Raw genomic sequence first — 22005 nt, 5'->3', positions numbered from 1 at the left:
TAGAAAAGAAAAGAAAAGAAAAGAAAAGAAAAGAAAAGAAAAGAAAAGAAAGAAAAGAAAAGAAAAGAAAAGAAAAGAAAAGAAAAGAAAAGAAAAGAAAAGAAAAGAAAAGAAAAGAAAAGAAAAGATGGCCCATGTCTTGGCTCAGCCAAGGTCTTTAATTCACTCTTAACAATATTGTTTCCAATTTTTGGCTCCAGGACATGATATTAATGTTAGAATTACCCTAAATTCTTTGCTCTAAACATTTCCCAAATACCATGCCAAATTATCCTTTCAGTTACAACCGCAAAACTTGGTTAACTGTCTTGTTTATAGACTCCATAGTATGTTACATGATAGCGACAAAGTCATATCCTTAGTGTAAGTGCAAGAAAAAGCAATGTGTGAATGTTTTTCTTCTTTTTTTTTTTTTTTTAATCTCTAAAGATAATCTTTAAAAACATGCATGCAGCTCTACCTCAATTCCTTTGGGGACTGAACAGGAGAGGAAACGTTCAAAGAGAGTTTCACAGAAAGAGAGATGACACGATAGAAAGAACAGATTTTAAATAGAATAAATATATACATATACATACATATGTTTATATGTGTGTGTATTTTTAGATATGTTTGCTGTAAAATGACAATCAGACTGTACAGATTCAATATGAGACCATCGAGTTTTCAGAAGACTGAGGGACTCTGTTGGCAATCTGTCATATTGTCTGCCACAAACACCTTGTGCTAACAAACTGTTACTTCAAGTTAGGTTAGTGGTTGGACTTGATAGTCCAAAATTATTCTATGATTCTGTTCCTGGCATTTGAAGGCAGAAAGGAAATAATCTGCTCTGCTTTTTCCTCAGACTTCCACAAAAACTATATGAGGCAATTACTTGTAGTAGGAAGTAATTGCAGACCAGAAGCCACTGTCTGTCAATTCTGGACATAGACAATATTTGAAAGACTTAAAGTTACAAAGGAAAACAATTCTTGTGTTATTTAAATGTAGACTTGATCAGGCACTTTCTGTGGTCAAAATTCTATAAAAACATGAATCTTTACCATATTGCCATAACTCAAGGGCAAGCTACCTGCAGGAGGACCCTCTGGCACAGGGCAGCTCCACACTACCCAAGATGTTTGCCAGAGTGGTTAAAAGGAGATTAACAAGCTGGTTGTCCATGGCCATGCAGCATCTGACAAAAAAAAATTGTGGTATAATGATGTCAAGGTTCTTTGCCAGGCATCAGCAATACTTTGGTAGCTGCTTGCACGCACACTCTTCCTTCATGATGTATGCAAGATAGCACATGAGACAAGTTAGCTTGTGCCACTGAGAAATAAGAGCATGCACATGGGCAGTGACTGCAGAGGAGTGACTTTTAAAAATACCAGGCTTGGAAAAAATTAAGCTTACAAAATCTGTGTAACTAGGAAAGACCAACGGACACATAATACTCTAGCTATTAGCCCATCAAGTGGAACCTCTTTAAATCCATTTCAGGATGTTTACTCTGACTGAAATTTAAACCAGCCTAGAAAATCTATCAGTAAAATTACAAAAGTTGGGTTTCAATTGACCTAAGGTTTTACTCAAAGAATTATTAAAAGTTGTCTATCTTGCGTACCAGTAAAGAAAACTGCAAACTGCTTCATTTCGTCATGTAACTAGCACTTAAAGTTACAGAATCATACTTCAGATGCTGGAGTGTTTATGTCAGTAATGGTCTGTAGTCTTACTAATTCCATAAACTTGAATACCACATAAATTAATTTTTAAAGACCACATTGACTATTTTCACCCTGAATAGGGTTATTGACATTGCCTTCATGTAAACCTTATCTAAATTAAGGTGAATATTGCTAACACCAGCATAGAATTCTGACTTTGCTGATATGTGGTTAGCAGGTGAAGTTTCAAGTGAGCTAAAATTAAACCATCAACAGAACCACATAGTTCAATACAGACATAGGAAATGTAGCTATGTACAGTTATTTTGACTACTTAGCTAGTTCAAAAGAATTAGTACAGTTTTTTCCTTCTGATGTTTCTTTGCCTTTCACTTATGTATTTAGATTTCGTAGATTTAGATTTCACTTAGTAAGACTTCTTTGTTTGAATCTTGGAAATGGCCCCCCTTTCACTTTCAGGTTGGAGAATAAAAGCACTAATAGTTCTTTGCAGTTTTGAATAAAGCTACTTTTGCCCAGATTGATACTGCTAACAAATTCAATAAACGTGTACTCCTCCACTATGCTCAAGCTGATAATGCTTCTACATTTTCTTACTGAAAAAAAAAAACCCTGATTTTTTTAGATCTCAATGTGAAATACTTGTGGAGAGGAGATACTCTTGTTTTACAGTGCCCTAACTATTTGAGGTCAATGCTATAACCACCACAGGGTTTACTTTGACTAAATGTACTAAGAGAAAGGCTGAAGTTTGTTTCCACAAGAGTTTTTTACTAATGTAGTGATTATAAGGTAACTCTTTCATTGTAAAAATTGTGCCATTTTTTGAGATTGAAGGCATACATATCTTTTTTTCTTATGTTATTTATCTGAATAATCTTTGGTGAAAAATAAGGAATAAAGATCAGTTTTATCTTTCTAAAGCTAAATGACATGGAAGAACAGGAAAACTGCAGTTACTCAGACGCTTTCAGATTCTTTTGTTTTTTCTCTGAAATACTTGTACACACGAGTGCATAGAGGACAGAAGTCTCATTTCCCAGGTGTATTTATTGTTAAAAGAAGATAAGCTAAAGCCTAGTGTGAAGTAATGCCTTTGTGATAACATAACTACAGACAGAGAGACAGTTTCTGATTTTTGCAGTAATGGTACTCAGAACAAAACAAACAAACTAAAAAGGAATCAGGAAAAAGAATGGGGAAGGCCTAATAAAAAAGAAGTTTCTCAGAAGACTTAGGTTCAGATCTTGGCTGAATGAGCCAAACCTTTGTTTTTTACACATATAGAGATGGAACTCTATAAACTAAACATTGCATGAGAGTTTATTGCAAGGGTGAGAAAGATCCATCCATACAAACCCTGCAGCCTCTTTCACTAAAGCACATGTTCAGTTTAAGGAGATGAACTCATTTACATTCCTCAGTTCAATGAACTTTTGCAGAAGGGTTTCTCTGAATCACACTAATGATGCTTTAGGAATGATAACTGAGACATGTTACAAAAGGGCATTTTTTCTTCTTGTTCCTCATATTAAACTCCCTTACTCTATCTAAATATCAAAGCTTTTGTTACTTCTCCCATGACTCAAGATTACTGGCTCCTGGCTCCTTGCCTTCCTGGCTTCCTCTTCTCATATAGACTCCACAGTGCAACTGCTCATCACCTGCTGATCGAAGCAGCAATCCACCCCTCCCTGCCAACTCCCCCCAGTTTATACACTGGGCATGACGTCCTATGGTATGGAATAGCCCTTTGACTAGTTGGGGTCAGATGTCCTGGCTATGTTCCCTCCCATTTTCTTGTGCACCCCCAGCCCACTCGCTGGCAGGACAGGTTGAGAAGCAGAAAAGGCTTCCAAAATATCCCCAAGTTATCAATACGGTTTTCAGCACAAATCCAAAACACAGCCTCGTACCAGCTACTAGGAAGAAAATTATCTTAGATGAAACCAGGATAATTCTTCCATCATATTTGCATTAATTAAAAACTGTTAGTACAATTTCTCTAAGGGCTTATAATAAAATATGTGCTTTCATTTAATCATTCTGAATCTGATTGCAATTGAGTTGAAATTGCATTTTAGTTTGTTTTCTTTGTAATCTGAAACATACCATCCCACATTTACCAGCTGGAAGGCTGTCTTTCAAAAGTGTAACTATATCAAAGAATATATGGAGTAAGACCTTTTTACTTTACACAAGAGTGCTTTGACAAACAGTGAGTCAAAAATTATAAAACAGAATAGGTTTTGGAAGACTTTCTGCTGCAAGATATGTTTTGAGATCTATTTTTCCATCTCAAATAATGAAACAAATCACAAAACTTTTAATGAAATGGCAATTCTGGTTTTCATTTGGCTCACAGGCTTTTCAGTCTTCTTCACAGGTGCACTTAACATCAACAACAGGAAAGGAATAGATTTAAGAAAGGAAACGCATCAGTTTTATTTAGTAGTCCCCTAAAAAGAAAGTAGACCTATCTTTATTGTTACTCTTTCAAGGCAAAGAAATAACACAGTCTTCTTCAGATCTTTTTACTGTTTGATTTTCAGTATACCCTTTTATTTCTTTGTTATTTTTTGTCAGTATAAGGGAAAAGAATAACCATTCCTGTCAAAAAAGGCCCCAGGCAGCTGTTACCTTTGCTTATGGTTACAGCTAGGATGGAAACCAGTTGCTGAGGAGAGGCAAAAAACTCCTACCTGGATTTAAGTGAGTGTTACTCTGGAGGCTGTTAGTAGGAGCCCTTAGTACCTCACACAAAACTAAAATACATCAACCCACTAAATGTTTCAGAAACAATGCAAGAGGAAACGCTTAACATTTCCTTCCCCAAATAAAAGCAAAACCATGTCTTTCTAACAGGGATGTTTATGTAACAGAACTGTATTTTTACAGATTATGCACATGAAACCTTAGCCGAGAGTCAAAGTTTCAAAATTATCCTACAGCAAAGTTTCTCTTGCAGAGAATTCATGCAAGCTCCACTGATTTGGATTGTGCTGGAAAGATGAAACTGAAAGGAAGAAACTCATAAAATATAAGGGGAATCTAAATCTAATACTCAGAAAAATTACTTTCTCGCTTGATTTGTGACAATTTCAAGTTAAATCACCAGAGATAGAGAGGGACTGTGGCTGCAGTGGGGGAAGGACAGAAAGATACCCTGAACAAGAAGAAAATATAAACACAGAATTAACTAAACCCAAGCAGACATACTAATATGAGATAAGTAAACTATGTTAAAATGCTACATTGTGGTTCCAGAGGCTTAACCTGGGCATTTTAAAAGCAGTGCAACACAAGGGTGACCCAGAGCAGGATTTTCTGCTTGTCTGGGCTTTCATGAGTAAGGAATTCAGGATTAGGGACTGATAACAGTTTGGCAAAAGGAAAGGCAAAGCTGGAAGAAGGATTTTTTTGTACTCCACATTTCCTCAAGAGCCTATTTGCCCTCAAGAATGACTTGCAACAACAGTCTGCTCTGCTTTGCCTGCCCCTATCCTTCTGGAAGAGCTCTTGTAAGGCAACTAACCACAAAGTCTGGTGGCTTTTGACCCCTATTTAAGAAATATCAAAATTTGGGAGGCACTTTTGTTTTACTGAGGGGAGTGTTCCACAAGTGTATAAAATTTGCTTTTAGCCAGGCCACAAATCTTGACACTATTTTACGTACTGCAACATCCATGAGTGCATTTTTTTATCTCCTCCTTTTCAGAACGTTCTCTCAGAAAAAGCAAGTTTAGAAGAACATACGTTTGTGAGTGGCCCTAACACAAAACTGAATGTGAGAGGTATTCAATAGCTTTATGATTAGTGTGACAGAAACTCCTACCTCTCAAACACATACAATTTCTACAGGAATAGTATCTAGGGATTAAGTCCCTTAGCCTCTGACAGCAAATATCTCTCACTTGAGAAGGCTCATTATTAGAACTTTGCAAGGTTGTTAGGCACAAAGGGGTACCACTTGAGAAGGGTTTTTTTGAGGCAATAGAGTTCATGATTCATGAACTCCATTTATTATGTATTTACTGTGGTAAGTCATAGATGGAAGAGTAGAAATAAATAGCATTAAGAGTTTCTTTTTTCCCTGAGAGCTTTATGCCAGTGAGTGCTTTTTCAAGTTTCCCTAAAAACTAAAGAGTTAGTTTCATTCTTGATACAGCTCCACTGACAAGAACAGAATTGCATCTGCAATGGATTTGACTCAAAGGGATTTTGCAGTTGTGATCATGTGATGTGCTCATTACTTGGAATATGTTCCTTCTGTGTCATGTGCATGATATATTAGGAACACATCTCTGACTTTGCAATTCCTATTTTCTCATGCCTTTATCTAGGCTTCCAGAAGCTCAGCTAGAAGCTTCTGAAAGACTGGAAACACCAGTTAACATCATTTTTTTTGCTACTAACTCTGATCACTTCTGATTTTAACTGACATTTGAAGCACTATGTCAAATTGATCAGATCAACAAACAGCAGAAATAAGCCTCCACTAAGTTTCTTGCTGCTGTAGTGATGCTTCTTCTGGATCTGCACTCAGTTAAGTTTTAGAGTTGAGTACCTCTCTACTGCACTTCAGCCTTCAGTAGAGGCCAGTTCTCAGGAACCATCAACAGCTATTTTGTGAGAGTTCTAGTGAGTTATTCAGTAAAAGAATCTGTCGCAGATTTTGTCAGAATGGCTACTTCCAGCTAGAGTTAGCCAGCACCAAGGGCTGACCTCTCTGAGGAACTGTTACACTGCTCATGGGATATGACAAAACAAAAAACCTAAAGGTCTTATTAAACTAGATCTGAGGTTAAGTGAAACCAACTAACCAGCAGCTACATTTTTTTTAATCCAATCTCCTACAGTGGGTGTATCTTACAAAGAGATGCTTGGATTAAACAATGCAGGTGATCAGAACCCACAGGCAGGTGTGTGTGGATGAGCCCACTCTCTGCTTCTCTTTTATTAAAGAGTACAGATACGCTCACAGTTATTGGGCTGGCTTGGCCTGGCACCCTTTTCAGGGCCCTACTACCACTCTTCACAGTACTTAGGGTTGCTGTAGCCTCTGCTTTATTGATCATTCACCACCACTTCTTCATTTTTTGGACCCAGTACTTTTGTGAAACTGTATCCCCGTACTTGCAGTGTAATGACAGTAAGTATGCACCCATGTAGCACACTGAGGCATGACTTTCTCCTTGTAGCCGCTAAATGCTGCTACACTGTATAAAATAAATAAGCTAAATCATGAGCTATTGAGTCTGCCTAGAAAGATCTAACAAGGCCAGCAGATGAAAGCATGGTTTAGCTTTGCAGACTGCAAAACTGAAACTAATTTTGCAGAAATTACAGGTGATGCCAGTAAGGCAGCTGCAAACAGCATTTTTTAATAACTTACATCTTGCAGAAATTGAAACACAATAGCCTTTCTTTTTGCTAGAAGAGGATGTATTACTTCTTTAGCCTAGTCCCTTCAGCCTGTAAACCAGTCCAAAAGGTTGCAATCCATTCCTGGTTCTCGATTATACATGGTGTTCTCCTTATGTACTGTTTACATCATGGGCAGGGCAAAAATAATTGATTGCATATTCTCCTTTCCTCAAGAGAAAAAAAAAATGTAAATCCAGCACTTACTTGGAGTAGATCATTGTTTAGTTGGGGTAAAAAAAAAAATGTCTGAAATATTGTGTATTGCAAGAAGCAAGGTCATGACATGTAGAATTGATATTATATATTTCACTCACAGAGATTCTATGGCACAGTGTTCTCATACAGACACCATTTTCACTTCAACTTGTGATATGTGATTACTTTTAATATTACAAGAAAACATAGCTGTTCAGTGCTAAGAAGTGAGACTGGTAAAACATTACCATAATTTGGAGGGAGGTGAGAGTTTTCAGGAGATATCTGAATGGATTCAGTTCATTCACAGATAATCTGTCAAAATACATAGGGCTTTTTCTTAGTTTGATTAACAGAACAAATATGTTGCTAATACCTGTTTTGACATGCTGTTTTCCTCTCTTGACATCTGTCCTCTAGGTTTTTTAAGTCAAGTATTCATGATACGATCCAGCTGGCTTATAAGGATCAACAACCCCCTTGTGAATAATGGTTAAAAACGGATCCCACCTGGATGCTGAAACGCTAATAATGCTCCAGAATAAAGCTATCTCCATCACCCTCCCAGTTGTGTATACACTGGTGGCTATGATCAGTATCCCTGGAAATTTGTTCTCCCTTTGGGTGCTCTGCTTGCACATCAAACCCAAAACACCTTCTGTGATCTTCATGATCAACCTCAGCATCACAGATCTCATGCTGGCCAGCTGCTTTCCTTTCCAGATTTCTTATCACATCCAAAGCAATCACTGGACCTTTGGCAAGACCCTTTGCAGCCTCGTGACTGTGATGTTCTACTCCAACATGTATTCTTCCATACTGACCATGACCTGTATCAGCATTGAGCGGTACATGGGAGTGGTATACCCCATGAAGTTGATCAAGTGGAGAAGAAAAAGATATGCCCTGGCTGCCTGCCTAGGTATGTGGATTTTCTTGCTACTAGCTCTCTACCCACTGGAAAGCACAGATCTGACCTATGAAGTGAAAGAATTGGAGATTATAACCTGTTTTGATGTCCTAAAATGGGATATGCTGCCCAACTTTGCTGCCTGGGTAGCCTTTCTCCTCACGCTGTTTGTCCTGCTCTTCCTGATCCCTTTTGTTGTAACAGTTGGATGCTACATTGGCACCATTCGGAAGCTTATTCAGACATCAAGCAGATACGGCAACAGGCAGAAGACTAGATCCATATACCTGGCAATGATAGTCCTTCTGGTGTTCATCACTTGCTTCGCCCCCAATAACTTTATCCTACTTGCACATATGATTGTCCGCCTATTTTATGACAGAAGTTTGTACCCTGCCTACAAGCTCACCTTGTGCCTCAGTTGCCTCAACAACTGCATAGATCCCTTCATCTACTATTTTGCATCCAAAGAATTCTACCAGAAATTCATGCAAGTGTTTCGCCCTAAGGTACTGCTCAGCGATAGTTCGGAAACCAGAAGGGAAAGCTTATTCTCTGGCAGGACAATGTCAGCCAGGTCGATGTCCAGTGGACCTATGGATGGGTTAGAGGGAGTAAAAGTCTACTTACAAAGGCAGGAAAGTGTTTTTTAGGCTTACACATCCCCAGAAGCAAGGCATCTGTGAGATCCATGAGCAGACACAGAGAGCATTTCTTTTTTAATGGCTACCCTCAAAATACCTTGCTCCAGTGACAGAACTCAAGCCGTGCTTTTGTTGCACATCCTGCTTCAGTATCTTCTGGTAAGAAATGGAAGTGTTAAAGGAAATGAGTTCCTTCAAGAAGGTGCTGAAGTAAACCCAACATTGATAATTAGGGTCTGGCCTGGAATTAGTTCCACTGCATAAAAGCAAGGGAAAAGTTTAGAAGAAAAATTACTTTCAGATTGCATGATCTCTGTTTAACCAAAAGCTTGTGATTCTCAGTGAATGTGAAATATTATTGTACATGAATTAGAGCATGCACTGAAGTTGGATTTGAGGTTTGACTTTTCTAAGCATTGTACTGGGGGTTTTGTTTGGTTGTTGGCTTATTTTTAGTGTATTGCTTATTCTTTTGTTTTACTTCTATAAAAGAATAAGTAAAAACAGCTTGTCCTTTTACCATTAATGCATAAGGCATAATCACTGTGCATTCATCACAACACTCACCCAACTGTTTATGAGAAAGAAACCACACTAACCTTTGAGAAGGTTAGGTTGACTCATATTATTTATTCAATTCTATATAGCAAAATATCTCATACAATGAAAGGAAAGCTAGAACTAACAATGAGACTACTTAGCTGCTGAGTGGATTATATTTTCATATCTTGAAGTTATTAATTTCTCAGGCCATTGGGGAGCAGTTAATGTAACAAAGCATTTTCTCACTTTGACCTACTACAGTAACAATGCTGCTGCTCATATGTGGTTGGTATTGACAAGCCATTTTCACCAGTTCACTGTAGGCTATATGCAGAAGCACCATCCCCCTCAGCAGAGAATTTAGTTTTATACAGTGCATGGACAGTGAGTTTATCTTCCTTATGGCAATGGTGTGGATTATTTTTTGTTAGATATATGAGAATTAAACCACAACATTGACTGCAGCGATTCTGTGCCATCAGAAACTAGCCAAAAACCTGTCCCTATGGCCAGATGCCAGAAACATATTTATTTCAAGGAGACAAACAGAAAAAAGAAGAAAAATGAAAGCAAGATTTGAGAATGGGAGATGTAACAAATACCGTGGAGATAAGTTATCACAGGTTGATTGTGCAGTCTTGTGTTTGGGACTCTTCTCTGTTTTCATACACTGTAATGTTTTAATTCTCGCATCTCAACAACCACCTGTGTGCTTGGAAAGATGACTGCTACAGAATATGTATTGAGGACAGACAAAAGCAAAGTTTTTCCTGTAGTATTTACAGCTTTTTACCTACCTTTGGTCCTCATTGACAGCAAAGAGTCAAAACTCACCAGACAAGGCTGGACCAGTTTCCCCTCACAAGTGACAGAAAGGTATATAGTATCCTTTTGCTGTGCTGCAAGTCCATCCAAGGCTGAGGAGAATGTTGTCTTCAACATCATGGATAGTTGTTTCAGACATCACATGCTACGTCTGCCTTGAGCAGATCTATGCTGCTTTGTGAGCTCCCCTGCCTATGTATAAGATGACACTCAAGGCCTTTAAAGGCTGTATTTTTTCTCTATGTGTGACATGATTAAAGAACAGTTTTCCACCACTAGTCACCATTAATTTCTTCATGATAGAGGCTGGATAACCACAAAATCATCTGTGAGTTATTTGCATGCTCTATCTTCTGCTAAACTGTGGTCAGTTATTGAAGCAGGATAAACATGAGTGGACCAAGTACTACCTTTCAAAAAAACATCTGAAATATTTTTTGGCCTTTCAGTGTCATTTTTAATTGATCTGCACATCTTCTGCCCACAAAACCAACCTTACTGATATGTAACCTACCCAAACCTCCCCATCAACTTGCCTGTAGGTAAGCCTGTGTCCTGGTTGTCTGTGCGATGAGAAGGGCTTGCTACTTGAAATCACCTTGTGTGTGCTGAAGGAGAGGAGATCACTGAGTATGTTCCTGTGTGACTACTCTGAGCTCCTTTGTTAACTCTAGCATATGCTCCAAAATGCCTTCTCGCACCAGAACCTCCAAAGAAAGAAGGATGGCTATTCCTAAGCCATCCCCCATCCATCAGGCAGAAATTCAGTTAGTTTACTTTTGTTTTGCAAGCCTGAATATTAATTTAGCAGTACAGGGTTCCACTTTACTGTCCCTGCACCATCTACTTTCGCACAACTCCAGCTTTTTCACTACCAAAACTGTTTTCAGTGTTTTGCTGTGGCAGAGATGTTTTTGTAGGCTATACTGAAATATCTCTTTTTATTATTATTTTTTAAACATGAAAATATTTTTACAGTGAAAAGCATTACTTCTCCTATCTCTACTGCAGATTTTCACTCTGTTTTATCTTTAATGTGATTCTGAAGCACTTGGTGCCTCCTAAAACATGCTGCAATATACATGAACTGTAACTGACATCAATTAGAGCCAAAAGAGCAGAAACTTTGCACTTTGCCCATTAACTGCTAAATTCTGAAATATATTCAATTGCTTCTTTTGCAAGAGAGAAAAGATGCTCACAACTGACTGAAAATGTGCTTCTCTCCAGCTTCATATATCTCCTTGTAGCCCTTCACCTCTCTTTTGACATTGCCTAAAAAGGAACAGGAAGGATGCCTCATTCAGTTACCTCTTCATGTCATTTTACTAATTAGGCTCTAGTTAGCTCAGATTATGCAGAATTCCCCTTTGGGTCAGCAGGATTGTTCCTCAAGAAAGGAATATTAAAATTAACCAAACAATAGCAATCTTTTTAGTCTGATGGTGTATACTGTGAAGTTTTGGAGTGGGTTATTAGAGAGAAAGAGAAGAAAGTATTTTTTAAAGTGTCCAAACATAACGTTCTTTGACACTGGAAACATGTCCTTCTGGGCCACCATAAGGTGGCAAGATTTCTAAACTTCTTGGTCAGTAGGTGTGAGTTGAGATATATATATATACATGTAAATATACACACATAAATGTAGATGGCCATTTCAGAGGTTATTGAGAAGTTCATATCTATATTGCCTTCGGTTTAGGAATATGGGCAACACGCTTATTCAATTGCCTCAGTGGTTAATGTAATTTTACTGAGAAGACATGAATGTATAGGCTGTAGAAGACATGAATGTATAGGCTTCTGTATGGTTTTGAGGTTTGTTTTTTTAAAAATATCTTTAATTATTGTTTAGCAATTTAATCTATGAATGTGCTTGAACTTTTTTTTGTACATATAACAATAAAAAATATAAAAAGGACATGATTTAAGATTTACGAGTCTTTCCTTTGTTTGCACCTGCAATGCGTGAGAAAATTCCAAGCTTAGAAGACAGCAGGGAAAACAAGCTATGAAATAAAACATATCAATTTCCCATTGCTATTATGCTTTTAAGTTTTTTTTAGATTTTGTATATTATTTTAAGTCTTTTATTTTTCCCATGCATTTTGAAGATTGATTTGGGTTTTTCTGCATCCCTGTTCCTTTCTATTTTTATATATATATACATATTAGAAACTGACACTAGTGTACTTCACGTGGATTTTATAAGCAGCAATACTTGAATGAAGTGTAATGAATTGGAAACCATATCCTTGCCCAATAGGTGCACTATTTTTTTTTTTTTTTACATTTCACTGCATTTCCGAAGGGGCCTGGCAGCCTGGACCTGTCCTAACCCCAGCCAGGAACAGGGCAGCTGGGGGCACAAAGGTAGGTCTAGCCCTGAGCATCAGCATCTAGCCAAGGTCAGGCCAGGATGTTGGCCCAGAGGTGGGCTCAGCTCAATAGAGCCCATGGCTGAGCAGGGATGTAGTGAGACCTTGATGGACCAACCCTGCTGCAATGTCACTGGGGCACGGGCTGATGGTCCTGGGGGGCTGACAGGGGGTCCTGGGCCATGAGCAGGGTGGCAGGAGCCTTGCAGAGCTGGGTTTGTAAGTTCCTCAACAAACATTCCCTAGACTGGCCATGCTCCATTTTTGGTACATGAGTGCCACAGATCATCCTAAAGTCACTTGATCTTTCATTGGCATTTTTTCTAGTTCAAAGTGTTTAAAATAACATGAGGCCTACACTGATACTGACCAGAGCAGTGTCTGAGGAGATGCTTAGGGTATGTACTACATAATCAAATGTGCGCATGATAGTATGAATGTTTGAGGGTGAAATCCATCACTGGTAAGTGTGAAATAATGCTTAGAGAAATCCAGTCATAGTTTTGTGTATGTTGCTCAGTGGTGACCACTATGAATCACAACACATAATTCAATGCATCAGCTCACAATTGAAGAAATCCTTGGTTCACCTGCACCTTGTTTATGTTGCATGCTTATGGATTCTTCACCACAGATACAATCTACAAGAATGTAGGAAAAGGTCACAAGAGTGGCATATGAGATGATCTAAGGTATGAATTAAAAACCTCAGAAGTTAAACCATTTAGGACTCTTCAGCTCAGAAGAGAGACAACGTAAGGTAAGGAAAGAGGTCTACAAAATCCTCAGTGGAGTGCAGAAGCTGACTGGGATGAGTTTCACTGCCTTTGCCCAAGAGAGAACTGGATAGTAACATATTAAGCTAATGAGACCTAGGCTTGAAACCAGGAAAAGTTAGTATCTTTTCTCATAACATATAGTGTAATTGGGGAACACCTTGCCAATGATGTCATGGATGCACATAGCACAGAGAGACTGGAAAAGCACCTGAAAAAGAAATCCATCATAGAGTACTAAATAGGCAAAACACAACGACTCAGGAAAATCCCTAAGATTAAAATGGTCAGGGGTTGGAGGACTATTAAGAGGAAGTGATAAGATGTGATTACCCTGTCTTTCCTTTTCTTTAAATGCCAGCCCTGAGACAGGATACCATAAGCTAGTCAGGCGCTAAGCCCTGCTCTGGTCAGTCTCATGCTCCCCTGTAAGACCTGCCAGAACTGCCTTGTAGCCTGACTTCCTCCACCATGCCTGATGGGGTGCTGCCAGTGGGGATTTGACAAGGCATCTTACCTGCTACTGTCTTGGAAGAGACTATGTGCAAGTTAGGGAGGGAATTGACAGCAGCCCAGGGAAACTTGGTGCACAAGTTTGGTCCTCTATCACTTACTCCTGTTGACAAGTCACAGAATCACAAGCTGATTGATGTTGCAAGAGACCTCTGGAGGCCACTTTGTCCAAATCCTCTGTTCAAGTGGCCCTCACGTTCAGGTAAAGATGAGCTTGTGCACTGCCCTTCAATAAACCCCTCAGCTACTGGTAACGGTCAAACCATTTTGCTTCAAAGTATATAATTATTAAATCAATTTCTAACATCTTTTCTCACCTCTGTTCTCATTTTTTCCATCACCTGACTCTCTTGAAGGCTGCTGATGTTAGAGAAGACTAGCAGCAGCCCCCACTGTTCTCTTTGGGCAGGGCAGTTGCTTTCTCTCTTTCAACTTCTCAGGGAGCAGCCTTGTCTACTCTTAAAAGCTGTCTCTGCTGTAGTAGTGAAGGGTATAATCCCTCAAACTGAGTTTGTCACAAATACACTGACAAATGCACTCTTTCCCTTTGCTGAAAGAGCATGTAATGAGGTCTTTTTCAATGACCTGACAAGTACCTCTAGAGGAGCTCACTTAAGATATTCTGACAGTATCCTATCCTGGTAAAGTCCATTAGAAGAATCAGTTTTCTTGGCAAATTTTTTAGATGTATCTAAAGCCACAGTTTTTTTCAACTACCCGAAATTATTAGGACATAAGCCTTGGTCACAATACTTAGTAATTAAATTCATACTGAACAAAAGAGGAACCCATTATTGGAATAAATCTTGTGCTATCTTTCCTCTTTTATGCTGCAGTTTATAGTCTGAAAATGAGTTATTGAGAGCAAAATTTCAATCATTATTCATCTTGATGTATTTGGATTATTTTCATTCTGGATTAAATTTTTGCAAGCAAATGTTCTCTTATCAAACCTATAAAGTGTAATTATGGGGTACATAATAGAGTAGAACATAATGCTTAGTTGAAACATTTTTTCATTTCATTTGACAGAACTAAAACCCTGCCTATCTGAAGTCTAGATTCCTCTCAGACTCCCAGTCTTTTGTGACTTGGTTGCAAATCTTCTGACTTCCACTATTTTCCCTTAAAGTCTAAACAGACAGAATATATTATCAAATGAGGAGACATTTAGGCCTCTTTAATTACAAAGCAAGAAGTTCAGAGCTGCCAGACAGAACATTTTTCTAGCTTTTTGCACAAATAAATACCTCAACTCCCTGCTTGACTACCAGAAAAACGGGGAACTGCTTTGTTGAGTGTCTTAAATCTGAAGAAATTTAAAGGTTTGGCTCCTCTGCTGTACACCTGAGCAGCCTTGCCAAAGGAGAAAAGGCAACAGACTTAAGCGAGGCATAAACAGCTTCAAACTAGAAATGGCAGAGGGAATTAAGAAGAAACCTCTGTGGAAGCTGCAGGGGAGAAATACAATAAATGAGGGTTTGAAAAAAGACACAGAAAGTTAGTCTCTGCAAGAGGCCACCTGCAGTTAGATGATGTCTGTAAATATTTTCTTCATAAACAGCCAGTTTTGTGTTAGAAACATGGAGCCCTTTCAGCATGAAAGCTGGAAACGGCAGCAAATCTCCAGATCTCTGCTGTACGGAAAGGAATGTGATTAACAGATAAATAAACCACTACCTAGATACAGCAAAAACATCTCAGAGGGACTTAGATTTCTGGAAATGTGGGCTTGCCAGGCCCAAAAGTTGCAACTTATCTGATCAAAAGTAGATACTAAGTGCTGCTCTAAGCATCTTATTACTTGGCAATGTTCATGTTGACGGTCTCCTCTGTTTCTGAAACCCACATGCTGTTTGCATTCAGACATCTAGATGTTGGTAGACCTCCATGTTATCATAGTCCCATAGCACTAAAGCAATGTTGGTATCCCAGGACTGTTACCACCTTCTTCTTGACAGGTGTCTTTGGATTTCAGCGTCTTAAGCTTGTAACAGCAGTTTGTTGTTCTGATGGAAAGCCGTGGCCTGGGAAATAATATTCCTGGTGATCTCAGCAAATACATAGGCTGCAGGTGTTTTGCACCTTCCCAAACTCACACAGCTTCAAAAAGTAAAGGAAAATATAGAAGTTAAATGACTGGAATTCTTTTTCCATTATTTACTTGTACAAAGAGTCTGTCCATTTTCTATGGAGGTGCAAAGGAATTTTCTCCTTCAGAAAGTTTCAGCACTGAAACATTGATGGTCAGTTTCCCCAAGTTCCTCATTGTATCCACAGGCTGATATTTTTCCTTTCCTATTTCGCCTTGCATTCCATAGTATATGCAGAGTGCCATCAGTATCTTATCCCTTTCTGACAAATAATGCAAACTATTCTATACACTTTCACCTAAAGTGTCTGTATTTTTGAACTTTTTTAATAAGGTAAGTGCTGCTAAAAATAAACCGTTAAAGGGGTACAAAAAGAAGCTAAAATACAGCACATAAATTTTCTTCAACTGATAAATCTGATCCGATTGCAAAGACAGAAAAAAAATAAAGCCTTTAATCTGGCAGAACTTCAGCTTTTCACACTCAGTAAAGTTAGTTGGGTCATAAGGTGGAATTATTCCTGTTTTTACAACAATATAGATTTGGAGAGGCCTTAAGCTCTGTTACAAATAAATCTTAGCACCTATTAATGTGTTCATGGTGCCTCTTTATAGGTCTAATCTCAACGCCTCTTTCAAGTCATTGCTAGACCTATCTACATTGACATTAGCTCTGATTTTCCCTATATGTACACACATGCACACCCACTTACATTAAGTAATTCTTAAGACTAGGACTTCGAGTGTTTGTGGTGCCTGATTTTAAGTCCTTAAAAGTTACAGCTGTCGACTCCAAATTACATAGAAAAAAATATGGGATGCACTGCCCTCTTGTGGGGATTTAAAAATGAACGTGTTCTTGAGAGCTCCACGAGTGTTCTTGACCTTGGAGCCTCAAAAGCCATTTTCTTGAAGGGCTGGGATTCCAGCTAAGTCAATAAACCTTTTCTTCTCTGCCTCTTTTTTAATTTTCCCTAACTTTGTATTGTTTTCTTTGTAGCAATTATTATAGTGTACAAGTAGAAGGCAGACTTGTTTTTCACACTTAGGTAAATATCCATTTATACCTTACATTATGCAGGTGTACGTTTGAGTTATATAAATCCACACACATATATGGCATGTGCACGTTGTGTATCAAACATATACATTACATACACACATATACACCTACATATACACACATCTCCTGAAAATATTTTATGAAATTTTGTGTTTTTCATATACAAACAATTTAGAAAGGGTTATCTTTACAATGTGAGACACTATTTATTTTTCTCTAGAGATTATGTATTAATAGGAGTGAGACTGGGGCAATGCTGCAGATTAGAGGTGGAACAATTCAGCCATGAGACCTTAAGAGAGACTTGGGGTTTTGGTACAATCTGCTGCTTCTCAAACACACAGACACACAGATAACTAGCGATGCTGCCAGCATACACTTATCATCCCGTCCCAGGGGCTACAGGGCTATTAGGCATTGCCTGGCCTTTTTCTTTGAGGCTGATTATTGGCCTCAAGCTAGCAACAGCACAGAGAAAGCAAGGTGCAGATCAGAAGATGCTTTCAGCAGCAGAGACTAGGTTGTGGAACCAGCTAGCAGAGACAGCCCTGAAAGTATACAGTAACTGTGATGCTGCTTCTGTATCATGTAAATTTGGATGTGCTTGCAGAACACCATTTCATCTCAGAAGGGGCTATAGCACATATTTGCTATCAGGTGGAAATTACCAGGATGGAAGTGTCCCTTTCTTTCTTCTGCCTTGTGTCGCTGCTGTGGACCTGGCATCTCATCCTTAGACAACATTAGGACAAAACCTGTCATTCTATGCTCCTCTCACCAGGATTTATAGCTGTGTTCACAGTGAGATTTTTTTCACAACTCTAGGCTTCTCTACCTTGCAACACCTTCTCTGTGGCAGAGGCCAAAAGCAAAGTGGTTAGTCTGAATCTCTAACATCCTTTCTTTGACAATTCTTTGAAAGAAACTCTTTACACTATTTAAACATGTTAGACTAGGATATCCCTCTGGGGTTTGGATAATGATTTCTGTGTTGCTAAAAGATGCTTGGTGAATGGCCATATTGTCCTCCTGGGCATTGCTACATCCATGTTTGATGTAGGTGCTTCTCCTTGGCCCATAAGATGGACATAGAGCTGCCTGAGACATAGGCTGGTGGCATATTCCTCTAGTATTAGATATACAGCACTCTATCAGCAGCTGTGAAGTTTCCTCACAGGAAAGGTATAATGTTTTGATAGTTATATGGGATAAACATCTTCAAATCAAGTATATGTAAAAACATCAGACATTATGTACTACACAGCCCACGTATTTAACTTTAAATCTTATTTAATCTGACTTCCCATAGTTTCCCCAAAATACCTCTGTACACTTGTAACACCATAGCTTCAAGTATAAAGGAGACTCTGGGAACTGATCATGTAGACACATTGAGCTATTGCAGGTTTTCCAAGTTTGATAGAACAGGAGGAAGGAGCATTTAAACCTGAGTTGAAGAAAAATATATTTATAGGGGTTTTTAAAAAGGAACTATGAGAATACAGAGACAACCTAGGGTATCCACTCTGAAAATGCTCCCCAAGTCTGGAAAAAAATGGCTCTTGAAAGTCTACTGACTTCCCAGTAAAACTTCACCAGCACTCTGCAAGAAGCAGTGACAAAATAATTTGAGTGCCAACATGTACTCCCGTTGTATACGCCTTTCAAAGATCTGAATTTATTTTAAAAATCTAGAATACCCCTTCATAATCTACAAACCTAGTTCAAACCTGGTAAAGCAACCTTAGAAGGAGATGGTGTGACACGAAGCAGATAACCTTTTGCTTGTAGTAACAGATACAAGAGGTATTACTTCATGAACTGTTCAGACACGTTGGATCATGTCAAAGATTTCAGTTGCAGAAAGATTCCTCGAAAAACCTAAGTCTGAGCTCTTGGAATTAATGAGGTTATCCTACAAAAGCTAAGCTGCCTATGAGAGGGGAAACATTCATTCCTTTAATAGAAACTTTCCTAGGATTCACTAACTTCTTCACAGTGGAAAGGTGTTGTTCCCCAAACAAGCTGATCTTGTTCTTGCACGGGTGATACAGTCAAATAATATACCCAGGCTGAAACACATACACTCATTGCAATATACATAAAAGTAGTCACAAAAAGTTATTATTCTGTTCTTAACATGCTTAAAGGTATTACTGTAATGGCCACAGCATAAGTACATGGGCAGAAAAGCAGAGAAGTCCAGAACAAAAATATCAATGAAAGGTTTCTGCAGTTCAGGGCTCTAACTGCTATTTTGCTTTTGTTCAAGATATCTCAGATATTTGAAAAAGTCAGCAGTTTCATAACCAACCTTGGACAAGCTAATCTTTGACTAGGACAGTCAGCTGTGACAGAAACCTTCCTGATAACTGCTGATGTCATTGATCTTCACCTTGGTCAGCTCACTGCAGCCTCACACTTGTTCTCTTGCAGCGCTGCTGTGGAGCAGATAGTAATGATTACTCATCAGACCTCTCCCAACTATGGTAACTTATGTGATGTGGTTTAGCTTTTCTCATAGTGTTATTTGGATTGACATTTAGCCCAGCATAAACAAGATTAAGGTCAGTGAAAACGGGTATTTCAACAGCTTCATGGTTTTGTCTTTTAAATAAATCAAATCACTCTCTGTTATGTAAGTTTATCAGAATAATAAATTCAGTAATTAACAGTCCTTCAATTACAATCTAGAAAGGCACATCTCATTTTTTCCACATTAAAAAATTATGTTAGTGATTTCCCTTTTTGGACATTGCCTGAACTTCACTGAAAAGAATCTACAGAAGTTCCATATATTTCTTTTAAAAGATTATTTATTTAACCATCAAAACATCTGCTGGGCAAATCAGAGGAGTGGTATACAAGTAGAATACAGTCAAGGGAGGTAAGTCATACTTGTCTCACTCTTAAGTGAACGGGCTGTTCACACATAAGAAAGACAACTTATGTTGCACACATCTCTACAGGCTCTACAAATTACTACAGACAGATCTGCGTTCTGTTATTGTCTGTCAAAACAAGCTGTCAGGAACTGAAGACATTCTTTCTTGTCAAGTTTGTTCTTTATCTATATATACCTATCCAGGCATTGCTTCATTTCTATGCTACTGAAACTATACTGGAAGAGAGACTAAAATGAGAAAAAGAAGAAATTCAAGCCCATCAGTTTGAGACAGAAAACTTTACATTATTGTCTTACTCCTCCAGAGTGTCTGAGTCTAGTTTATCAAGCTTGTTTATATCCCACACAAAGCAAGACACAATATAGAAAGATGACTCTGGATAAGAAGTGTGTCTCAGTTTCTGTGAGCATCCATACAATTACAATTTCCTTTTCTTTGGTTAGTAATGTCATGGTGTTGAAGATGTACATGTACTAGGGTTTACAATTATGTTAAACTCATAGGCATTAGAGGCAGGGATATAATATTTTTCAAAGTGAAATAACTACACATCTTTATATGCTAGAAATCATATGTTTCTGTTGCTTGATGAGATCCTTGCCAATTTTATTCAGTCAAAAATTATATTAGTATAGCATGAAAGACACTCTGGTTCCATTTCTGCAGTATCCTTCAAACCTCCTTGTTTGTAAGGAGCGGTATCACAGTTCTGAAAAAAAAGGGCAAAGAATTTGTTCTGACAAACTCTATGACAAGCACTGACTATTCATCTCTGTCCCACACAGGTCCTTTTTCCCTAGTTGGCTCTCCAGCTATCTCAGAACTATTTTCAGTATTATCGATTTGCAGCTGTCGACATTCACAGTTATATTTAATCTAAGCATTTTCTTTTCTTTCTATTTTCAACTCAGTATCATTTCCATAGGTTCTTAGTATCTCTTATAGTTTGAGCAAACATGTCTTTAATTTTTCAGTTCTGCAGTGAAGTTACTGCCACCCATAAATCCAATTAATTTCAAAATCTAACTTCTGGTACTTAGGTTATGGTGACAATAGGCTGATTCGTGTGCACAGGAGCAGGATGCCCAAGGGTGGGGGGACCTCCAGCAGCCCCCCAGCCCCTCTTGGTGACACAGGACACCTCCCTAAGTTCTGCTACTGAAGGAGTCAACATTGCATGTAGTTATGTATGTAAGTATGCATGTATGTGTTTGTGTGTATTTTCCACTAACAGACTTTCATTCTGACCAGCCATCGAGGGGACTAGGGAGAGCTTTGGTGCTCTGTGTGTCCATGTGGCTGGTGAGTGCGCCTGCCCGTGTTCCTCTGTGTGACTTGCTGGCAATGCACCCTCAGCCTCACCAATGCAACACCTGGGAGCATGGAGCTGCAGCAGCCTCCTCTTCCATTGGCCTGCCAGGTTTGGCAACCTGTGACACTGATCATGAGACATATAGTCCACAAGATAGATGTCCAGAGGCCCGATTATTCAATACAACCTGCTACTTTAATGACTGGATATATATTTTTTTAATGCTAATGTACATACATCACTTTACTAGCCAACTCAGAAAACACATAGTATAACGCTATTTACAAGTGTTTTGGAATAAATCTGAGTCTTTACGTCACATTTTCTTTTCTGACTGAAAAAAAGCCAAATGATCTTGCTTCTTTACCAAATACCTCAATAATTACTAGAGAGGAGGAGGTGAGATGATGAAGGTGGCTTTCACAACGCAAAACCCGCATGTGATGCCTAGTCCTCTTAATTTAAACCAGCGCTTGGGTGATGTACAGCTAAGCACTAGTAAAACTCCAGCCTCCCCCTGCCTCACCGCGCTACGTTTCCCTCACTCCGGGCCCATCACGGGCGGAGGCCCGCTGCCGCGGCGCCCGGAGGCCGAAACGGTGGCCAGTAGGCGGCCGATCGGTGGCCAGGGTTAGTGAGCGGAATCCAGTCCCTGGGCCCGGGGAAAACACACCCACCTTCACCACGCGAGGAATCCGAGACTCCCTGGGACAGTCCCAGTTCGGCTCCGCCCCGCGGCCCAAGC

The 22005-nt window shown here is 38.9% G+C and overlaps 1 protein-coding gene across 5 annotated transcripts in view; it reads left to right on the top strand.

The window, feature by feature from the left end:
• P2RY8 (P2Y receptor family member 8) overlaps positions 1–12109 on the top strand; it is a 57687-nt gene extending 45578 nt beyond the window's left edge. For all 5 annotated transcript variants that reach the window (XM_061988529.1, XM_061988526.1, XM_061988527.1 and 2 more), the window contains one exon: positions 7719–12109. In XM_061988529.1, the coding sequence (XP_061844513.1) occupies positions 7788–8861 (1074 nt within the window). In that variant the 5' untranslated portion in view covers positions 7719–7787 and the 3' untranslated portion in view covers positions 8862–12109. The remainder of the gene's footprint in view (positions 1–7718) is intronic.
• The last annotated feature ends 9896 nt before the right edge of the window (positions 12110–22005 follow it).

This window comes from Colius striatus, chromosome 1 (genome assembly GCF_028858725.1).
Source record: "Colius striatus isolate bColStr4 chromosome 1, bColStr4.1.hap1, whole genome shotgun sequence".
Lineage (NCBI taxonomy): Eukaryota > Metazoa > Chordata > Aves > Coliiformes > Coliidae > Colius > Colius striatus.
The sequence above is the reverse complement of the archived record's forward strand: the minus strand, read 5'-3'. Positions and strand labels throughout refer to the sequence as shown.